This window comes from Oncorhynchus kisutch, linkage group LG30 (genome assembly GCF_002021735.2).
Source record: "Oncorhynchus kisutch isolate 150728-3 linkage group LG30, Okis_V2, whole genome shotgun sequence".
In the NCBI taxonomy this organism is placed as follows: Eukaryota; Metazoa; Chordata; class Actinopteri; order Salmoniformes; family Salmonidae; genus Oncorhynchus; species Oncorhynchus kisutch.
In genome coordinates, this window is record NC_034203.2 from 32,015,912 (window position 1) to 32,035,955 (window position 20,044).

Genomic DNA, 20,044 nt, shown 5'->3' on the forward strand with positions numbered 1-20,044 from the left:
AGTGGGCACTGATGTATATTCATCTGCTCACCGAGTTTGTCGTTGTATCCAGTTACATTGTCCAGTTTATTCATTGCAGAACCAAGCTTATCTTGCAGATCTGTGAGAGACCAACACAAATCAGCTGTTGACTAGGTTCTATTGAATAGGGTTCATATAATTTAGATCACTCAGTGTCATCAGCAAAAGGTAGAGAGAGTTGAAGCTCACTGTCATATCGGTCCTGGAGTCCAGAGCACTGTGCATCCTTATCGCCCAGCCTCTTCTCCAGGTCTGGTTTGAGAAAACAATATTAGACTGATGAGATGCGTGCTTCTGTTTCTTTACCTGTAGTTATGATTCAAGCAGCTTTGCTCATCAAGCGTCTAGTTACACAAACTGGTGAACCAGACTAATATCAGAAGGACCTGATCTTGGCTTACCTTTGTTCTGGGCCTGACATCTGGCGCTCTCTTCCTCTCTGGCCTCTAGTTGTTCCTGAAGCGCTGTAATTAAAGTACTTATGTTAGCATACTGCTACATATACTCGGTGCATCATGATGACTATACATAACAATTTCCCCAAACCCATTTCTTTTTAACACTTTTCAACATGTGAGATTTTAATGATCATACATAAGTGGAACATGAAACAAAATAGACAAACCAGAGATTTCTGATGCAGTTTCATCTTTGCCTTTTGAAGCTTCAATCTGTATCTCATTCATTTGTTTCTGTAGTTTAATGATCTTCAGAACTGAAATAACAGAACAAAAAGGCACTGTGTAATTCAATACTAACATCAAATCATTGTATTCAACCTTTTAGAAGATTATACATGTTTAATGACTTCTAATGACTACTCTTGTCAACATACTCTGTTCTGCATTTTTGGCATCTACAGCCCTCAGTTGTGTAGTGTTTTCTTCAAGCTGCTTGCTCTTCTGCTTCAGTAGACTCTGTAGATCTGAGGAGGAAAGATATTTATTTACAGTGCAGTCGGAAAGTACAGCCTTATTCTAAAATGGATTACATCATTTTCCCCTCTCATCAGTCTACACACAATACCCCATAATGACAAAGCAAAAACTGTTTTTGAGAATTGTTTGCATATTTATTAAAATAAATTGGAATAATGACATATCATATTTACAAAAGTATTCAGACCCTTTACTCAGTACTTTGTTGAAACACCTTTGGCAGCGATTACAGCCTCGGTGTCTTCGTGGGTACGAAGCTACAAGCTTGGCACACCTGTATTTGGGGAGTTTCTCCCATTCTTGTCTGCAGATCCTCTCAAACTCTGTCAGGTTGAATGGGGAGCGTCGCTGCACAACTATTTTCAGGTCTCTCCAGATATGTTCGATTGGGTTCAAGTCCGGGCTCTGGCTGTGCCACTGTAACGGATGTGAAACGGATAGCTTAGTTAGCGGTGCGCGCTAAATAGCGTTTCAATCGGTGATGTCACTTGCTCTGAGACCTTGAAGTAGTAGTTCCCCTTGCTCTGCAAGGGCCGCGGCTTTTGTGGAGCGATGGGTAACGATGCTTCATGGGTGACTGTTGTTGATGTGTGTTGACTGGTTCGCGCCCGGGTATGGGCGAGGGGACGGTCTAAAGTTATACTGTTACACCATTCAGAGACTTGTCACAAAGCCACTCCTGCGTTGTCTTGGCTGTGTGCTTAGGGTCGTTGTCCTGTTGGAAGCTGAACCTTTGCCCTAATCTGGAGGTCCTGAGCTCTCTGGACAGGATTTCATCAATGAGCTCTCTGTACTTTGATCCATTCATCTTTCTCTCAATCCTGACTAGTCTCCCAGTCCCTGCCACTGAAAAACATCCCCACAGCATGATGCTGCCACCCCCATGCTTCACCGTATGGATGGTATTGGCCAGATGATGAGCGGTGCCTGGTTTCCTCCAGACATGACACTTGGCATTCAGAACAAGAGTTCAATATTGGTTTCATCAGACCAGAAAATCTTGTTTCTCATGGTCTGACAGTCCTGTCATGTGGGCTGTCATGTGCCTTTTATTGAGGAGTGGCTTCCGTCTGGCCATACTACCAAAAAGGCCTCATTGGTGGAGTGCTGCAGAGATGGTTTTCCTTCTGGAAGTGTCGCCCATCTCCACAAAGGCTCTTCTCCCCCGATAGCTCAGTTTCGCCGGGAAGCCAGTTCTTGGAAGAGTCTTGGTGGTTACAAACTTCTTCCATTTAAGAACGATGGAGGCCACTGTGGGGACCTTCAATGCTGTAGAAATGTTTTGGTGCCCTTCGCCAGATCTGTGCCTCGACCACAATCCTGTCTCGGAGCTCTACGTACAATTCCTTCGACCTCATGGCTTGGTTTCTGCTCTGACATTCACTGTCAACTGTGGGTCATTATAGATAGGTGTGTGCCTTTCCAAATCATGTCCAATCATTTGAATTTACCACAGCTGGACTCCAATTAAGTTGTAGAAACCTCAAGGATGATCAATGGAAACAGGATGCACCGGAGCTCAATTTCGAGTCTCATAGCAAAGGGTCTGAATACTTATGTCAATAAGGTATTTCAGTTTGACATTTTTAATAGATTTGCTAAAAATTCAAAAAAACATTTTCCTCTTTGTCATTATGGGGTAATGTGTAGATTGATGAGGAGCATTTTTTAATTAATCAATTTTAGAATAAGGCTGTAACGTAACAAAATATGGGAAAAGTGAGGGAGTCTGAATACTTTCCGAATACACTGTATCTTACCAATTATAATCTCCCCTGTGTTAAGATAGCGTCCACTTTAAACTAAATGTTTCCCTTCGCATCAACCCAACAAGACGTTCAATAGTATTTTAATTAAACAAAATGTACCTTCCATCTTGTCAGCACTTGTCCGTTTGAGCTCTGATAATGTTCCTTCTAACTCTGTCAGTTTGTTACGAAGTCCCATGATCTCTGCAACTGAAAAATAAAAGCATGCCACTGGATGAAGCATTCAAAAACAGAAGTCACCCTCCAAATAATTGAGAAATAATTAACTTGTAGATTATAGATAAACTCCTTGAAACATGCTTGACAACTTACTGAGTTGTGGAATTCTACTGTCAGTTTCTTTCAGCTTGTCTTTCTTTTCATTCAGCTGGTCTCTCGTCTCCTGTAGCTGATTCTCTAGCTCTGAGACACACACATTATTTCAAATGTTATCCTCTTTCCACCACAAAGTTTTCTATTACACGGGTATGCTTACAGAAAAGCTCTTAATGGTAAATATAAGGATAATAAACGTTCCAGCACAATTGTAAGAGTACTGAGGATAAAGAAAAATTACAATGGCACTCACCAGCAATCTTGGCCTCAGATGACTGATTGAACTCTAACTCTTGCCTCTGCAATCTTGTCACTTGATTTTGGAGTGCAATGATCTGCAGAACTAAATGAGCAGGGATATGCAGGATGTCACAACTTTCAACATTTGAAGTAATGTAGAAAATTCTAATCCCGATTGCAGCCAACCCTGAAATGATAAGGTTTTTCACACTCACTCTGTTTACAGTTGCCATTGTTCTTCTCCTCGATTGTGGCAATCAATGCATCCAGTTCATTCTCAAGTGCTGTGGACAAGAATAATTGAAGAGCTTGAATGTTACAAGTATAATGGGATTTGAAAACTTCATGAATGGGCTAAATGCAGTGTATTGTCATCACACCATCCTATATGTCTACCAGTGAAGGACTATCCCTCTGAGGAAACATGATAACTATTGTTATTGGTCTAACGTGCTGAACACATAGAGACTCCTATGTTCTTCAGAACGCCTGCTACTCACCAGCAATCTGGTCAAGGTTTGTCCCTTTGCTAACTCCTTTCTGCAGGTTCAAGATCTCATTCTGTATTGCAATGATCCTTAGAACTGCAACAAACAAACAGCTTAACAATTTGAGGAATATCATATACAGATAAATACTGAGCAGGTTGGACCTAAACTGTAAAAGCTGTCTGTTCAACGGAAAACAGACTATAAAAAGGCTAAATAATACGAACCGTTCTCTGGTTGAGGAGCGTTATCCTCCAGTTCCTGTGTTTTCTTTGCCAGTTCTTTGATCTTCTCATCCAGCAACTTTTGGAGCTCTGAAAGACAAGTAAAAATCATGACAGGATCAATGCTAACATATGTATATCTTTCAAAACAAAGATGATTTGCCATGAATAATGTGTGGCAACAGGGATACTCACCATTGATCTTAGTTGCAGAAGTCACAGTTCTCTTCTTTAGATCGTCTACCTCATTAGTCAGGGTCCATACCTCAAGAACTGATAGAACACATTGCAATGAGCTGAGTAGTATTCTGAATCAGAAAAATAAACGAGACTACTCGCCTCATTCATCAGTGGGCACTGATGTATATTCATCTGCTCACCGAGTTTGTCGTTGTATCCAGTTACATTGTCCAGTTTATTCATTGCAGAACCAAGCTTATCTTGCAGATCTGTGAGAGACCAACACAAATCAGCTGTTGACTAGGTTCTATTGAATAGGGTTCATATAATTTAGATCACTCAGTGTCATCAGCAAAAGGTAGAGAGAGTTGAAGCTCACTGTCATATCGGTCCTGGAGTCCAGAGCACTGTGCATCCTTATCGCCCAGCCTCTTCTCCAGGTCTGGTTTGAGAAAACAATGTTAGACTGATGAGATGCGTGCTTCTGGTTCTTTACCTGTAGTTATGATTCAAGCAGCTTTGCTCATCAAGCGTCTAGTTACACAAACTGGTGAACCAGACTAATATCAGAAGGACCTGATCTTGGCTTACCTTTGTTCTGGGCCTGACATCTGGCGCTCTCTTCCTCTCTGGCCTCTAGTTGTTCCTGAAGCGCTGTAATTCAATTACTAATGTTAACATATTATTAGATAAATGAGGTACATATTCAAAGAGTGTATGAGTCATATTTTAATAAGTTAATGATATATTAAAAAATCAACAAAATAATGATATATTTATTATGCTTGATGAAGTCCAAACACTCACCAGTAACATCAGCAGCAGTTTCATTGAATTGCTGAGATGCAGCATTTTGTATGTCTCTGAGTTTCCTTTGTAGATGAAGAATTTGCATAACTTCGAGTACAAAAAAAAGTTGTGAGTTACAGTATTTTAAAGTGGCACTAAATAAATAAACGTTATCATGGAACTTTTAGATAAGTCTTTGTTCTGTTGAGAACAAGGTAAAAAAAAAGTACTTAAGCAGCATGTCCATTATATTCAAAATATGCAGTGAGCTATTTTTAAAACAGTGGTTGGCTATTTCAGGTTACTATAGTAACTCACTCAGGTAAGAATTCTTGCTGTCTTTCTTCTTCAGTCTTTTTATGTTCTCCTCAAGCTGCCTCTCGCTTTCCTTAAGCTGTGTTGTCAGCTCTGAGAGATGGAATTTAAAAGGTCATATCCCAACCTGAGAAATCTGACTTTATCATAATTAATTCTACTTTGGGCTCTTTTCAATCTGTATCACTGAAGCATTTCAGATTGCGCGCTAGAAATGTAAAGGTCATTTCTGATTGAGCCGACATATGCAGAATTTACCATGAATGCTGACATGAACATTGCCTTTCAATTTCAATCAAGTTGTAACTCTGAATTTCAGCAATATGGATTGAATATATCCCTTTATTTCTATTCAGTACCAGTCAAAAGGTTGGACACACCTACTCATTCCAGGGTTTTTCTTTATTTTTACTATTTTCTACATTGTAGAACAATAGTGAAGACAACAAAACTATGAAATAACACATATGGAATCATGTAGCAACCAAAAAAGTGTTAAACAAATCAAAATATATTTTAGATTTGAGATTATTCAAAGTAACCAGCCTTTTCTTTGATGATAGCTTTGCACACTCTTGGCATTCTCTCATCCAGCTTGATGAGGCAGTCACCTGGAAAGCATTTCAATTAACAGGTGTGCCTTGTTAAAAGTAAATTTATGGAATTTCATTCCTTCTTAATGCGTTTAAGCCAATCAGTTGTGTTGTGACTATAGTATCTGTGATCTATATCTGTTTGTATTAGTTACTATGCTGTTACTAAGCAGTAATGTATTATGGTAGTGTTATGTTACTACACCTAATAGGAAATGCACATGCGCACTATTTGGCCGGGGCTGTAGAGCACGAGAGGTTTTGACTAAACGAAACAAACTGTACTCCCGTCTCCTGCCTGGTCATTTCTCCACAGCACAAATATTACAGTGACAAGGTAGAGGTGATATACAGAAGTTAGCCCTATTTGGTAAAAGACCAAGTCCATATTATGGCAAGAACCGCTCAAATAAGCAAAGAGAAAGGACAGCCCATTATTACTTTAAGACATGAAGGTCAGACGATCCAGAAAATGTCAAGAACTTTGAAAGTTTCTTCAAGTGCAGTCGCAAAAACCATTGGCTATGATGAAACTCGCTCTCATGAGGACCGCCACAGGAAAGGAAGACCCAGAGTTAAGTTCATTAGAGTTACCAGTCTCAGAAATTGAAGCCCGAATAAATACTTCACAGAGTTCAAGTAACAGACACATCTCAACATCAACTGTTCTGAGGAGTGAATCTGGCCTTCATGGTCGATTTTCTGCAAAGAAACCACTACTAAAGGACACCAATCAGAATAAGAGACTTGCTTGGACCAAGAAACACGAGCAGTGGAAATCTGTCCTTTGGTCTGACGAATCCAAATTAGAGATTTTTGGTTCCAACCGCTGCTTCTTTGTGAAACGCAGAGTAGGTGAACGGATGGTCTCTGCATGTGTGGTTCCCACCGTGAAGCATGGAGGAGGAGGTCTGATGGTGTGGTGGTGCTGGTGACACTGTCTGTGATTTATTTAGAATTCAAGGCACACTTAACCAGCATGGCTACCACAGCATGGTTACAGCATTCTGCAGCAAAAAGCCATCCTATCTGGTTTGCTCTTAGTGGGACTATAATTTGACCCAACACACATCCAGGCTGTATAAGGGCTATTAGACCAAAAAGGAGAGTGATGACTGCTGCATCAGATGCACTGGCTCCCACAATCACCCAACCTCAATTCAATTGAGATGGTATGGGATGAGTTGTATCGCAGAGTGATAACAACTTCTCAGCATATGTGGGAACTCCTTCAAGACTGTTGGAAAAGCATTCCAGGTGAAGCTGGTTGAGAGAATGCCCAGTGTGTGCAAAGCTGGCATCAAGGCAAAGGGAGGCTATCTTGAAGAATCTCAAATATAAAATATATTTAGATTTGTTTAACACTTTTTTGATTAGTACATGATTCCAAATGTGCTATTTCATAGTTTTGATGTATTCACTGTTATTCTACAATGTAGAAAATAGTAAAAATAAAGAAAAACCCTGGAATGAGTAGGTGTGTCCAAACCTTTGACTGGTAGTGTATTAGTTTTATTGATATTACCAGTGATCTTGGCTTCAGGATTTTCTTCTTTTAGCTCTGCTATTCTCTTTTCTATTTCACTTATTTGATTCTCAAGGTTTGACATTTTTGGACCTGAAATTAAAAATGAGATATCATTTAACACTGTAACTGTCAGACATTACAAATAAAAAATGTTTGTCTCCTGAAGGAAACTGTGTCAGTGGGATGGATCCACTTAGTCTGTTCATCACCCTTTCCACTTTGCTCAACCAGCTTGGCCAACTGCTTCTTCTTATCCTCCAACTGCTTCTCCAGCCCTACCAGAAATATGAAAAAGAAAAGGACCACCTGATAAACTAAGACTTTTACGTAAAAGAGAAGTAACTTGAATCACATTAAAATAGTGAATAGAGATGACACTTACGAACTATCTGGGCTGCGGTTGACTGACTGAGAGCTGACAGCATTCTCTGTAGGTTGTGCACCTCACTCTGTAATGTGGTTATCGTCAGAACTAAAAAGTAGAGGGAGAAGGAGATGAAAGACAGACAGTCAATAAAGGTGTTGAGCTCCCATAATTTAATCTTGCCTGAAGTAAACATGACGAGAACTACCATCACACCCACTGGGCACACCATGTCATTTCAACATGGAGAATTGGGTATCGTTGATCAATGAGATTCCAACCTATTTCACCCACTCAAAAAGACTGCCAAACGTTTGTTGAATTACCACTGTGTTATCACTATGCTTTCAACTATCTTAAAGCACAAACAAATTCCAAAAGAAAATCAATGTCAGATTTTTGGTGTAGATGTCACCTGAATGTGTTATCACTGTGCTTTCAACCATTTAAAAGCACAACAAAGTTCAAATGGGAATACAATGTAAGATATTTTGTTTATAACAACTTACTGTGTTATCACGGTGGTTAATCTAGTAGCACAAACAAATAACCTGTTTTGCAGTTAATATTACATTAATGTACATGGTGCAAATGATCAATGCCGTTTCAGATTCTGTACAGATTATTATAGCAATTGTGAAGATTTCCACAGACCTGTGACCCTAAACATGCACGCTTTTTATGATCACATAAGAAGACATTTTATTGTTATAGTAACCTCAAAATGTGGCCATGGATGTCTTACTAATGTTAAGGTTGAATAAATACATACAGTACATCAGTTTTAGGGCATTTACTGTCTTACAAAAGTAGTATTGAATTGTGTTTGGTTGACAACACAACCAAATATCAACATTTAAAGGAGATGTATCTACTGCCTTGGATAGATAGATCTGAGCCCCTGGCTGAATCCTATTATTTTATTTTTTATACTTTTATTTTTTGGTTGAGATGGAGATGTGAATCCAACATACCCAAGAATAGTAAAGCCCCCTTTACTGGCTGAAATAGCTGACCAATCAGCCTGTTGCCAACCCTTAGTAAACATCTGGGAAAAATTGTGTTTGACCAGGTACAATGCTATTTCACAGCAACAACAAAAATGGACACTTACACAAATGACTGATGATTGGTTGAGAGAAACTGATGATAAAATTCTTGTGGAGGCTGTCTTGTTAGACTTCTGTCCATAATAAAGCGCAGCTCTGCCTTGACAACGCTATCAACAAGGCAGGTTCTACATGTCCTACGGGCCCTAGTTATTCATTCCTTTTCCATTTTAGTAAGCACGCTTATCCAGAGCAACTTTTTTATTTATTATATATTTTTTACTTTTTAGTGATATCCAATTGGTAGTTGCAGTCTTGTCGCATCGCTGCAACTCCCGTATGGACTCAGTAGAGGCGAAGGTTGAGAGCCATGCGTCCTCTGAAACACGACCCCGCCAAGCCGCACAGCTTCTTGACAGACTGTTCACTTAACCAGGAAGTCAGCTGCACCAATATGTCGGAGGAAACACCATACAGCTTGCAACCAAAGTCAGCATGCATGCGCCCGGCCCTCCACAATGAGCACTAGAGTGCAATGGGACAAGGACATCCTGGCCGGCCAAACCGTCCCCTAACCTGGACCAACTGTGCCCCGCCTCATGGATCTCCCGGTCACGGCCGGCTGCGAAACACAGCCTGCGATGCAGTTCCTGAGACCGCTGCACCACTCTGGAGACCCCCAGAGTAACTTACAGTAGTTGCTCTTGGGGAATCGAACCCACAACCCTAACATTGCAAGCACCATACTCTACCATCTGAGCTACATCATCACATCACATCATCACAAACCACTTGATTCCTCAATGTACTCAATTACTGTATTGTGTATTGTTTTTCTCCATGGTGATGGAAAGTACAAAACAGTAATGTACATTTAGGAAGACCCAGAGTTACCTCTGCTGCAGAGGATACGTTCATTAGAGTTACCAGCCTCAGAAATTGAAGCCCAAATAAATGCATCAAAGAGTTCAAGTAACAGACACATCTCAACATCAACTGTTCAGAGGAGACTGTGTGAATCAGGCCTTCATTGTCGAATTAATGCAAAGTAACCACTACTAAAGGACACCAATCAGAAGAAGAGACTTGCTTGGGCCAAGAAACACAAGCAATGGACATTAGACTGATGGAAATCTGTCCTTTGGTCTGATGAGTCCAAATGTGCGATTTTTGGTTCCAACCACTGTGTCTTTGTGAGACGCAGAGTAGGTGAATGGATGATCTCTACATGTGTAGTTCCCACCATGAAGCATGGAGGAGGAGGTGTGAGGGTGCTTTGCTGGTGACACTGTCTGTGATTTATTTAGAATTCAAGGCGCACTGAACCAGCATGGTTACCACAGCATTCTGCAGCAATACTCCATCCCATCTGGTTTGCGCTTAATAGGACTAACATTTCTTTTCAACAGGAAAATGACACAACACCTCCAGGCTGTGTAAGGGCTATTTGACCATGAAGGAGATTGATGGAGTGCTGCATCAGATGACCTGGCCTTCACAATCCCCAGACCTCAAACCTGTATATATACACTGCTCAAAAAAATAAAGGGAACACTTAAACAACACAATGTAACTCCAAGTCAATCACACTTCTGTGAAATCAAACTGTCTACTTAGGAAGCAACACTGATTGACAATACATTTCACATGCTGTTGTGCAAATGGAATAGACAACAGGTGGAAATTATAGGCAATTAGCAAGACACCCCCAATAAAGGAGTGGTTCTGCAGGTGGTGACCACAGACCACTTCTCAGTTCCTATGTTTCCTGGTTGATGTTTTGGTCACTTTTGAATGCTGGCGGTGCTTTCACTCTAGTGGTAGCATGAGACGGAGTCTACAACCCACACAAGTGGCTCATGTAGTGCAGCTCATCCAGGATGGAACATCAACACGAGCTGTGGAAAGAAGGTTTGCTGTAGTGTCCAGAGCATGGAGGCGCTACCAGGAGACAGGCCAGTACATCAGGAGACGTGGAGGAGGCCGTAGGAGGGCAACAACCCAGCAGCAGGACCGCTACCTCCGCCTTTGTGAAAGGAGGAGCACTGCCAGAGCCCTGCAAAATGACCTCCAGCAGGCCACAAATGTGCATGTGTCTGCTCAAACGGTCAGAAACAGACTCCATGAGGGTGGTATGAGGGCCCGACGTCCACAGGTGGGGGTCGTGCTTACAGCCCAACACCGTGCAGGACGTTTGGCATTTGCCAGAGAACACAAAGATTGGCAAATTCGCCATTGGTGCCCTGTGCTCTTCACAGATGAAAGCAGGTTCCCACCGAGCACATGTGACAGACGTGACAGAGTCCGGTTTGGCAGTGGGTCAGTCATGGTGTGGGGTGGCATTTCTTTGGGGGGCCGCACAGCCCTCCATGTGCTCGCCAGAGGTAGCCTGACTGCCATTAGGTACCGAGATGAGATCCTCAGACCCCTTGTGAGACCATATGCTGGTGCGGTTGGCCCTGGGTTCCTCCTAATACAAGACAATGCTAGCCCTCATGTGGCTGGAGTGTGTCAGCAGTTCCTGCAAGAGGAAGGCATTGATGCTATGGACTGGCCCGCCCGTTCCCCAGACCTGAATCCAATTGAGCACATCTGGGACATCATGTCTCGCTCCATCCACCATCCACCAACGTTGCACCACAGACTGTCCAGGAGTCGGCGGATGCTTTAGTCCAGGTCTGGGAGAAGATCCCTCAGGAGACCATCCGCCACCTCATCAGGAGCATGTCCAGGCGTTGTAGGGAGGTCATACAGGCACGTGGAGGCCACACACACTACTGAGCCTCATTTTGACTTGTTTTAAGAACATTACATCAAAGTTGGATCAGCCTGTAGTGTGGTTTTCCACTTTAATTTTGAGTGTGACTCCAAATCCAGACCTCCATGGGTTGAACAATTTGATTTCCATTGATAATTTTTGTGTGATTTTGTTGTCAGCACATTCAACTATGTAAAGAAAAAAGTATTTAATAAGAATATTTCATTCATTCAGATCTAGGATGTGTTATTTTAGTGTTCCCTTTATTTTTTTGAGCAGTGTATATATATCTTTTTTATTATTCTGAATTTTCAGGGGGTGCTGCAGCAACCTCAGCACCCCTACCTCATATGTTTCCACATCACAATAAATGACATTGAAACAACATTGAATTAACCAGTTTGTGCCCAGTGCGATGTTCAGCTTTCCTGTCCATCCTATTATCAAAACTCACCCAGTTTTGAGTCGTCATCGGCCTTGTCCTCCATTTCAGCAGTCAGGTCATTCAGCTCTTTCTGTAGCACTGTGCAAAATATGTACAACCGAGTTACAGATGTGGTTGAATAATGTATGTCTCATGAGTAGTTTTACACTAAAATAATCAAAGTATTTCTCTGAAATGACCTTGTAATTAATGAATTGCTGTTTTCACTCACCTGCAATCTGGTAAATGTTGCTCTGAGTATCCACTCCTTTCTGGAACTCCCATATCAGATTCTGCACCTCAATTATTCTCAGAACTGAAAAAGGACAACCTCATTTGAACTCGATTGAATTAACCTAAACATTTAGAATTAGTCTCATTTGTAATTTGTCAGTGTTTTATTTATTATAATTGCATAGCATTCCACGTGTTCTCTCAGGATGGGTTAAATCAGTGAAAACTCACTCCTTTGTCCGTTTGAACTTTTTTCCTGCAGTTCGTTGCTCTTCGTTTTTAATTCTCGGTTTTTCTGCTCCAGTTGCTTCTGCAGCTCTGAGAGACAGATACAGTTCAAATATAACAAATTAAACCATGACAGTTTTTCATAACAGAACAACCCTTCTGCAGCGCATGGAGTAATGAGGGGGAAAGCACTGGCAGTAACACTCACCATCGATCTTGTCTGCGGCTTCTGGAGAAATTATTTGAGTCCTCAGCCACTTCACTTCATCATTCAGAGCCACGATACTTAGAACTGTTAGAACCAAAATGATCTACTATTACTATACAGTAAGCTGCTGTCAACTGTAGAAAACACAATGTACCAATTATAAATTAGCAGAAACTTTCCAACTGGCCTCACTCACCTAGTTTGGAGCCTGAATTTTGACTGTTAAGTAAGTTGATCTTGTCCTCTAATTCACCCCTCACCCCTGTGAGAGGCACACACAAAACAGGCTTAGGATCATAAAGAGAGTTTCAACATCTCAGAATATTATGATGATGTGTGAGAACCAGTTTAGTCAAAATGTTAAATGTTGAGGACATAGTGAATGAAACATATTTCCAGGTAGAATGTTCTGGCTTTAGTCATAGGAAGAAGAAAGAGTCTCACGGTCATATTTGTTCTCGAGACTGAAACACGTTGCATTATTCTCCTTCAGCTGTTTCTGCAGGTCTGTTTTAAAAGGAAGGAGCATAATCTATCAGACATTCTTATCAAAGTAACACAACAATCAAATCAAAAATGAAATGTAGAACACTGTGGGTTTTATACCTAAAGTAATGATTAGAGCAGACTAGCGCTGCAGGCCTGTAGTGATAAACAAGACAGGAACAGAGGAAGTGGTCTTTACCTTTGTTTTCAGCCTGAACTCTGTCAATCTCATCCTCTTTGTCCTGAACTTGTTGCAGAAGTGCTGGAGTTCAAACAGTTCATTTTGATACACATTAGAAAATTTGAGCATCATACTTCACACAACCCAATGAGGGTGCATTCACAGGAGGGTGCATTCACAGGAGGGTGCATTCACAGGAGGGTGCATTCACAGGAGGGTGCATTCACAGGAGGGTGCATTCACAGGAGGGTGCAATCACAGGAGGGTGCAATCACAGGAGGGTGTATTCACAGGAGGGTGTATTCACAGGAGGGTGTATTCACAGGAGGGTGCATTCACAGGAGGGTGCATTCACAGGAGGGTGTATTCACAGGAGGGTGTATTCACAGGAGGGTGTATTCACAGGAGGGTGTATTCACAGGAGGGTGCATTCACAGGAGGGTGCAATCACAGGAACATTGGAGAAAATAGCAATAAAGATCTCACCAATGATCTGGGCTGCTGTTGTCTGCATCTGCTGTGTTGTTTGTATCTGTAAATCCCTCTGTTCCCTCATTATAGAAATTATCTTCATAACTGGTCAGAGAGAAAGAAAATGAGTAAAGTAACAGGGTGGGATTATTTTAGTCTGTATCCCTTCTTCAAATCATATTTCATAAATTGTTGAAAATAGCTTTTGTATTTTCTGGACAGTTAGATATAAAAAATATCAAATTTTGCTGCTTCACTCACTCAGCTGTACGCTAGTCTCGTCCTCCCCCTTCAGTTGTTTCTTCCAAGCTTCTTGTTGTTTTTCCTTGTTGTTTAAATTCTTCTGCAGCTCTAATAAAAACGCACAATACTTTTGACATTCTTCCAATCATGCAACATTTAGTGCAAAAGGGTTCACAGTCAGTGGTGCAACCAACAACAATTACAAGTAGGGTTGGCATGTACCTGCATGTTGGGCATTGGTCTTCTTTTGTAGGTTTGATATTTGTATGTATAGGTTATTTATTGCATTCTGCAACGCTAAAATCTCCTCAGCTGAAATAATCAAGAACAGAGCAGTTAGTAGGACATGCAGAGACACTAGATCCTATTGCAGCATATCTCAGTCTAGGATCATTATGGAGAGACACTTGTCCACTTACTTAGTTCAGTGTTAGTGTTGTTGTCAGGCAGTTGTAATATCTTGTCAATTAGTTGCTGGTTCATCTCCTTCAGTTGCCTCTGTAGATCTATTTAAAAAAAAAAGCAATTTAGCTTTATCAGAGATCAGTTCAACTCAATGTCCAACTCGGGGGAGGGGGGGGGGGGGGGGGGGGGGGGTAATTATGTCTATAAAATAACAACTATTTAGTCACCAGTCATTTTAGTTTTGGATTCCTCAGTGAGCTCTGAGATCCTTTTCTGTAGCTCTGTAATCTCATTCTCCAATGTGATCATCATCACCACTGAAAAGCCAAGAGAGATAACTTAGCAATGCATTTTGGAAGAAATTCTCCTCTGATATTGTCAGCATGCTCTGTGAGCTATCTTGTGTGAGTGGGCGTCTGTTTGCCCTACAGATGTTTTTTTCCCCAGGTGAGTCAGTTTCAGTAATCCAACCCAAACAAACTGACCTATTTTGGAGTCATCACTCCCTTTGGAGTTGCTCTCCAGTTCATTGATCTTGGCATCCAGTTGTCTCTGTAGAACTAGACAGAACAATAGTAAAATTATTTGCGGGCACCAGGCTTTTGGGAAAGGAAGAAGGTAAGTATTCTATGGTAAAAAGATACGCAAGGGATTCAGTTAAAGTAAAAATACAAAACTGTCTGAACATTTCTAAATCTTGAGTAGTTTAGATTATACTTTACCAGTGATTTGGGTTAAAGTCTCCTGACTGTGATTTGTTTTCTCTAACTCCCAGATCTGGGTCTGCAGTTCAATAATCTCAAGAACTAAAAAATAACAAATGTCATAGTCAAGTGAAATTACACATGCATATTTAAAATGTACAAAACTGCTATCCTGCATTCTTTCTAAGAAACTGGACTGAAAATGATTCCCTGATTCTGAACCAATTTGACACAATTCACCACTACTGAACAGTAACATGAATGCTGAAATAACAGGTTTCTTCTCTTACTACATTGAGAACTGTGACTGTTCTTTTCCAGTTGTTCTGTTTTAAACTGCAATTGTTTGTTCTTTTCCTCCAGCAGGCTCAGTAGGTCTAAAAGACAAATAAACATCCTTCATGAAGAACCAGTAAGGTAGTTGTTAACATTTTTATTTTAACACAGTTCAGAACGGTACAAAAATCATTACCTTGATTTGATAAAAATGAAAATACATTTTGTTCACTAGGTTTCATAGTGACTATGTGGAGATAACTCACTGCAGCAAATTATACATTGTAACAAATGTTGAACAGAGTGGAATTGGAGGGTGTCATGGTTATGTTCATAGAGAGAAGGCATAATAAGCAACATTGTACCAGTGATCTTGGTGGAAGTTGAGGTGGATGTGTTCTTCTTCTGTAATTCATTCACTTCAAAGGTAAGAGCTGTGATCCTCAGAACTGTAATGAGAAAAATAGGAAAATGAAATAAATATGAGTGATAGGGTTTCTACCAGTAATCTAGCATCTATGGTAATACCAATTAAGTCAGCTCCACTCACCCAGGTTTCCATTGTCATGCGACATCTGTTCCAGTTGACTCATCTTATCCTCCAACTGAGCTTGCAGTTCTGTTAGATATATTATATTGTTTCAAGCATTAACAGTATTGTACCATAGTATAGTTGTTCTATAAGAAGTTGTTTGACATATCCCCCTTATGTCTAAAAGATAAGACTTGCAGTGGTGAGGTAACACTTACTGGCAATGTGATCTGATGTTTCCAGACCGCAGGTTGCAGACTTCACTCTCAACTGTCTCACTGTGAGCTTCAGTTTAAACACTTCTTGTTCTAAAATGAATAAAAAAGAGTTTTAGAGCCATTTAATTGGTCCCTACACTTGACATCGAATAATTGGTCTTAGATGCCCAAAATTAAATGAAAGCTTATTGGTCGCATACAAAATTTTGCAGATGTTATCGCAGATGCAGCGGAATCATGGCTGGGTCTAGCCTTTTGGGGGCCCTAAGAGGCCCCCCACCTCGCAAAACATTTTAGTGGACCGCCCTTGACGGTAGAGATAAAAAATATTTACGTTTTAAAGTTAATTTCCTGCAATTCTACACATTTTGCCATGAGGTGAAGAGAAAATGTTGCAGTTTTAAAGGAAGTTTTCTGCAGTTCTACACATTTTGCCATGGGGCGGAGAGAAACATTTTTCAGTTTTGCAGCTAATTTCCTGCAATTCTACACATTTTGCCATGACATCTTTATGCCATGTTAATGATATCTGAGTGAAAGTGAGTAACAAAATAAATGGGGGCACCCTGGAGGTCAGGACCTCTGGGCACGTGCCCGGTCGGTATTCGGCCATTATCACTACAAGTTTAGATAGCTGGCTAGACTAACTTATCAATCTAAAAATTGTTAGCTGACATGGGTAATTGATTGGCTGTCAGTGACTGACATAACAAGTAAGTTGAGACATCGACTGAGTTGCTAAAAGTATAAAAAATTTGGTTTTTAATGTCGTTTATGTAGGTTATGCCTGGAGCCGGCCCTGAGTGAAATGCTTAAGTTTCTAGCTCCAACAACGCAGCAATATCAAGCAATACAATAACAATATACAAATAAGACACATCAGAACAAGCATTGATAGAGTCTGAAATAATAATATTAGAAACATTCTGAGCAAAAAATGTAAGTAATAATACAAAAAAATACAAAATACTGCAAAGTTGGCTAGGAGCTAGAAAAAGGGCGACCGCGCTTTAGGTGATATGTAGGACCAGCAGCAATACAACAGCTCACCCAGTTGAATGGTGTGGCTGGTTTCCTCATGCAATTGTCTGTTTGTGTCCTCCAGTTGCTCTTTCAGACCTGTGAACACAGTTGTGTTAAAATAACATAGGTTCAATAGAATAATTTGTCACATCACATACAGGTCTCATCTATTCAGATTATATGATTACATGACAACACTCATTTTAGGTAGGCATATGCAACAATATAATCTATTATTACCACATTATGTATTTCAACCCCCCCCCACCCCTCGCTGAATTGCTGTAAAATTGGTGAACAATGTGCAGCATCTTATGATACCAGTATAATAATAGATTTGATATGAAGAAGTGTTTGCAAAAGCAAGGTACTCACCCTCACAGCTGTTCACAACAGTGCACTGTAAAGAAAAATGTAAGTTGATCAATTTTTTTTATTTTTATTAAGGCAACCAGCTGCCATATAATTTCTAGTTTGCTCAACGTTGAGGCAGGAATGTTTTGCTAACATACAGGTAACTGCCAAAATAAAGGAAACATCAACATAAAGTGCCTTAATAGGGCACACTTTTGTTGGTGGTGAAAAAAGCTGTTCAGGCGCCGCTCCAGAATCTCCTATAAGTGTTTAATTGGGTTGAGATCTGGTGACAGATGGCCATGGCATATGGTTTACATTGTTTTCATGTTCATCAAACCATTCAGTGACCACTCATGTCGTGCTCTGTGGATGGGGGCATTGTCATCCTATGGAGGCATAACCATGGTAGCCAAAATAATGGCCTGCCCTGCAGGGGAGGGCTGAATTTTCAGTGTGCCACAGAAGACTACATAGGTCTGCTAATACAGGACTAATAAAGGCGTGGTGCACAAATTTTGTAAAATAAAAATAATTGTTTCAAAAACACATATTTTTGTTTTTATTATGATTTTTCAGGGGATGCTGCAGCACCCTCAGCAACCCTACTTCCTGCGGCTATGGTTACCGGTACAATCCTGAGTTAGCACAATGTGTTGTTTGTCTTGTTTAACTTCCATATGAAAATATATCATCAGCTAAACTATACATTTTAAGTTGGATGAACTATAATATCGACTTTTGCTCAACTATGTAAATTATTTGTATATGGACACATGAATGTTGTAAAGTTGTTATTTTGTATGAGTATATCAATGTTGTCCTTAGTCACCTTTGACTCCTTTCTAGTTATTTTAAATATACCTTGACTAACTACAGACCATATAAACAGGTACAACAATCTCCCCAATGGGGAAAACTAATCCACTTGCTTTTTTGTAATAAATCAGATTATAAACTGGTCCTTGACAAGTCAATTGAAAAAAAGAAAGTAAAATACAACTTCCCGAAAGGCAGATAAGAAGACATGTATTAATAAGAAGACTTGTATTTTAAGCCAACACAGTATATTAAGTAAAAACGTGTTGTGTAATCAACTTAGTTAGTTGTGTTGCAAAGGCAAAGTTCATACAAGTTCTTACCTGACCAAGGTAGCCATTTGGTAAAGTGATCTGAAGGTAAGAAAAACAGAACATTACATCATTCTAACACCCAATTTCTAACCTAATCACATTGAACATTATTCTCGGGCAAGTGGAAACCAGACAAACCTGTATGGACAAAACAACTGTTATATGCTACGAGAGAGGGACCAAGCTTGGTTTAAAAATGTGTGTATTTTGGAGTAAGAGACAGAATGTATAAGGCTCTTATGTAACAGTGTTGCTTTCTTCCCTCTCCTCGCCCCAACCTGGGCTTGAACAGGGACCCTCTGAACACATTAACAACTGCCTTCCCACGTAGCATCGTTAACTATCGCTCCCACCCAAAACAATTACATCACTGATTGAAATACTACTAGTTAACTAGCTAGCCATTTCACACCTATTACACTTACATTGTGCTTCCGGAGGATTGCGTCTACATCCGTTCCATGAGTTATTGGCCCCTGTAAGACCACAGGGGGATCTACATTCTTTATGTCTCTCTGGATGCGAGGTTGCAAAGCATGGCCACCTTCATGGGGGACTGACAAACAAAACACATTAGCGTTCAATGACTGTCCTTAACCATTTAAACGACACATAGAAATGTATATATTGTATTCTATTGCTATTATCCAGTAGTACAATATCTGTCTATGCTGTGAAAATAGCTTGAAGCAATACATTTTCAAACTCAGTTGTGTCTTACCATGTCTACTTAACGAATCCTGAAGGAGACAGGGGAGAAGGAGGCAAATTAAAGTTGTCTGTATTCTTGCCATCATTCTCAGACAGACTTATGCTCGTTCCACAGTCGTCTAGCTTTTATAAAGCTGGCTGCTCCCAACGTAGTTTCTGAATACTCTTCTAAAGACCTCATCCAAGGGGGAGGGGATGAAGTATCCAAGATACTCTCCAACTAATTTAAACATTGTGTAATTTTTACCTATTTCCAAATCAGGAAAACAGAGAACTTGACAACCAGCCTAGATTAGAGCAATATTAGAGCAAATAGTCTTATCAGAAAATAGTCTTGCTGACGGGAAACAGGAACAGGAATCCAAAGTTCATATAACTGATATGTTATATTAACCAACCAATGGGTAGCGGTCTGGTTGCGTCCACACACTCCTCTGGGCAAGGGCCATGGATGTGCGGTAAATTAAGGGGAGCTGCTGGCACTGGACGATTAGGGGCAAACAATCACGGTTCATTGCATACTAAACAAAAATACGTAAAGTGTTGGTCCCATGTTTCATGAGCTGAAATAAAAGATCCCAGAAATGTTCCATACGCACAAAAAACGTATTTCTCTCCAATTTTGTGCACAAATTTGTTTCC

General features: G+C 40.4%; 1 protein-coding gene across 2 annotated transcripts in view; it reads right to left on the minus strand.

Annotated features, from left to right (window-relative positions):
* Nucleotides 1–19,640, minus strand: part of si:ch211-14a17.10 (putative leucine-rich repeat-containing protein DDB_G0290503) — a 32,747-nt gene extending 13,107 nt beyond the window's left edge. The window contains exons 1-43 of one of the 2 annotated variants that reach the window (XM_031810450.1): nt 19,413–19,640; nt 19,117–19,247; nt 18,701–18,730; nt 17,580–17,604; nt 17,232–17,300; nt 16,182–16,271; nt 15,982–16,050; nt 15,797–15,880; nt 15,446–15,532; nt 15,174–15,257; nt 14,937–15,011; nt 14,679–14,768; nt 14,466–14,552; nt 14,269–14,358; nt 14,065–14,154; nt 13,819–13,908; nt 13,351–13,413; nt 13,110–13,172; nt 12,862–12,927; nt 12,666–12,749; nt 12,461–12,547; nt 12,228–12,311; nt 12,026–12,094; nt 7,783–7,872; nt 7,610–7,675; nt 7,398–7,490; nt 5,283–5,372; nt 4,983–5,072; nt 4,767–4,829; nt 4,555–4,617; nt 4,376–4,444; nt 4,191–4,268; nt 3,999–4,085; nt 3,784–3,867; nt 3,499–3,567; nt 3,297–3,386; nt 3,041–3,130; nt 2,828–2,917; nt 857–946; nt 647–736; nt 423–485; nt 211–273; nt 32–100 (exon numbers count right to left, since the gene is read on the minus strand). In XM_031810450.1, the coding sequence (XP_031666310.1) occupies nt 32–100; nt 211–273; nt 423–485; nt 647–736; nt 857–946; nt 2,828–2,917; nt 3,041–3,130; nt 3,297–3,386; nt 3,499–3,567; nt 3,784–3,867; nt 3,999–4,085; nt 4,191–4,268; nt 4,376–4,444; nt 4,555–4,617; nt 4,767–4,829; nt 4,983–5,072; nt 5,283–5,372; nt 7,398–7,490; nt 7,610–7,675; nt 7,783–7,872; nt 12,026–12,094; nt 12,228–12,311; nt 12,461–12,547; nt 12,666–12,749; nt 12,862–12,927; nt 13,110–13,172; nt 13,351–13,413; nt 13,819–13,908; nt 14,065–14,154; nt 14,269–14,358; nt 14,466–14,552; nt 14,679–14,768; nt 14,937–15,011; nt 15,174–15,257; nt 15,446–15,532; nt 15,797–15,880; nt 15,982–16,050; nt 16,182–16,271; nt 17,232–17,300; nt 17,580–17,604; nt 18,701–18,730; nt 19,117–19,247; nt 19,413–19,488 (3,370 nt within the window). In that variant the 5' untranslated portion in view covers nt 19,489–19,640. The remainder of the gene's footprint in view (nt 1–31; nt 101–210; nt 274–422; nt 486–646; nt 737–856; nt 947–2,827; nt 2,918–3,040; nt 3,131–3,296; nt 3,387–3,498; nt 3,568–3,783; nt 3,868–3,998; nt 4,086–4,190; nt 4,269–4,375; nt 4,445–4,554; nt 4,618–4,766; nt 4,830–4,982; nt 5,073–5,282; nt 5,373–7,397; nt 7,491–7,609; nt 7,676–7,782; nt 7,873–12,025; nt 12,095–12,227; nt 12,312–12,460; nt 12,548–12,665; nt 12,750–12,861; nt 12,928–13,109; nt 13,173–13,350; nt 13,414–13,818; nt 13,909–14,064; nt 14,155–14,268; nt 14,359–14,465; nt 14,553–14,678; nt 14,769–14,936; nt 15,012–15,173; nt 15,258–15,445; nt 15,533–15,796; nt 15,881–15,981; nt 16,051–16,181; nt 16,272–17,231; nt 17,301–17,579; nt 17,605–18,700; nt 18,731–19,116; nt 19,248–19,412) is intronic. The other variant, XM_031810451.1, reaches the window with a different exon arrangement.
* Nucleotides 19,641–20,044: the final 404 nt, after the last annotated feature.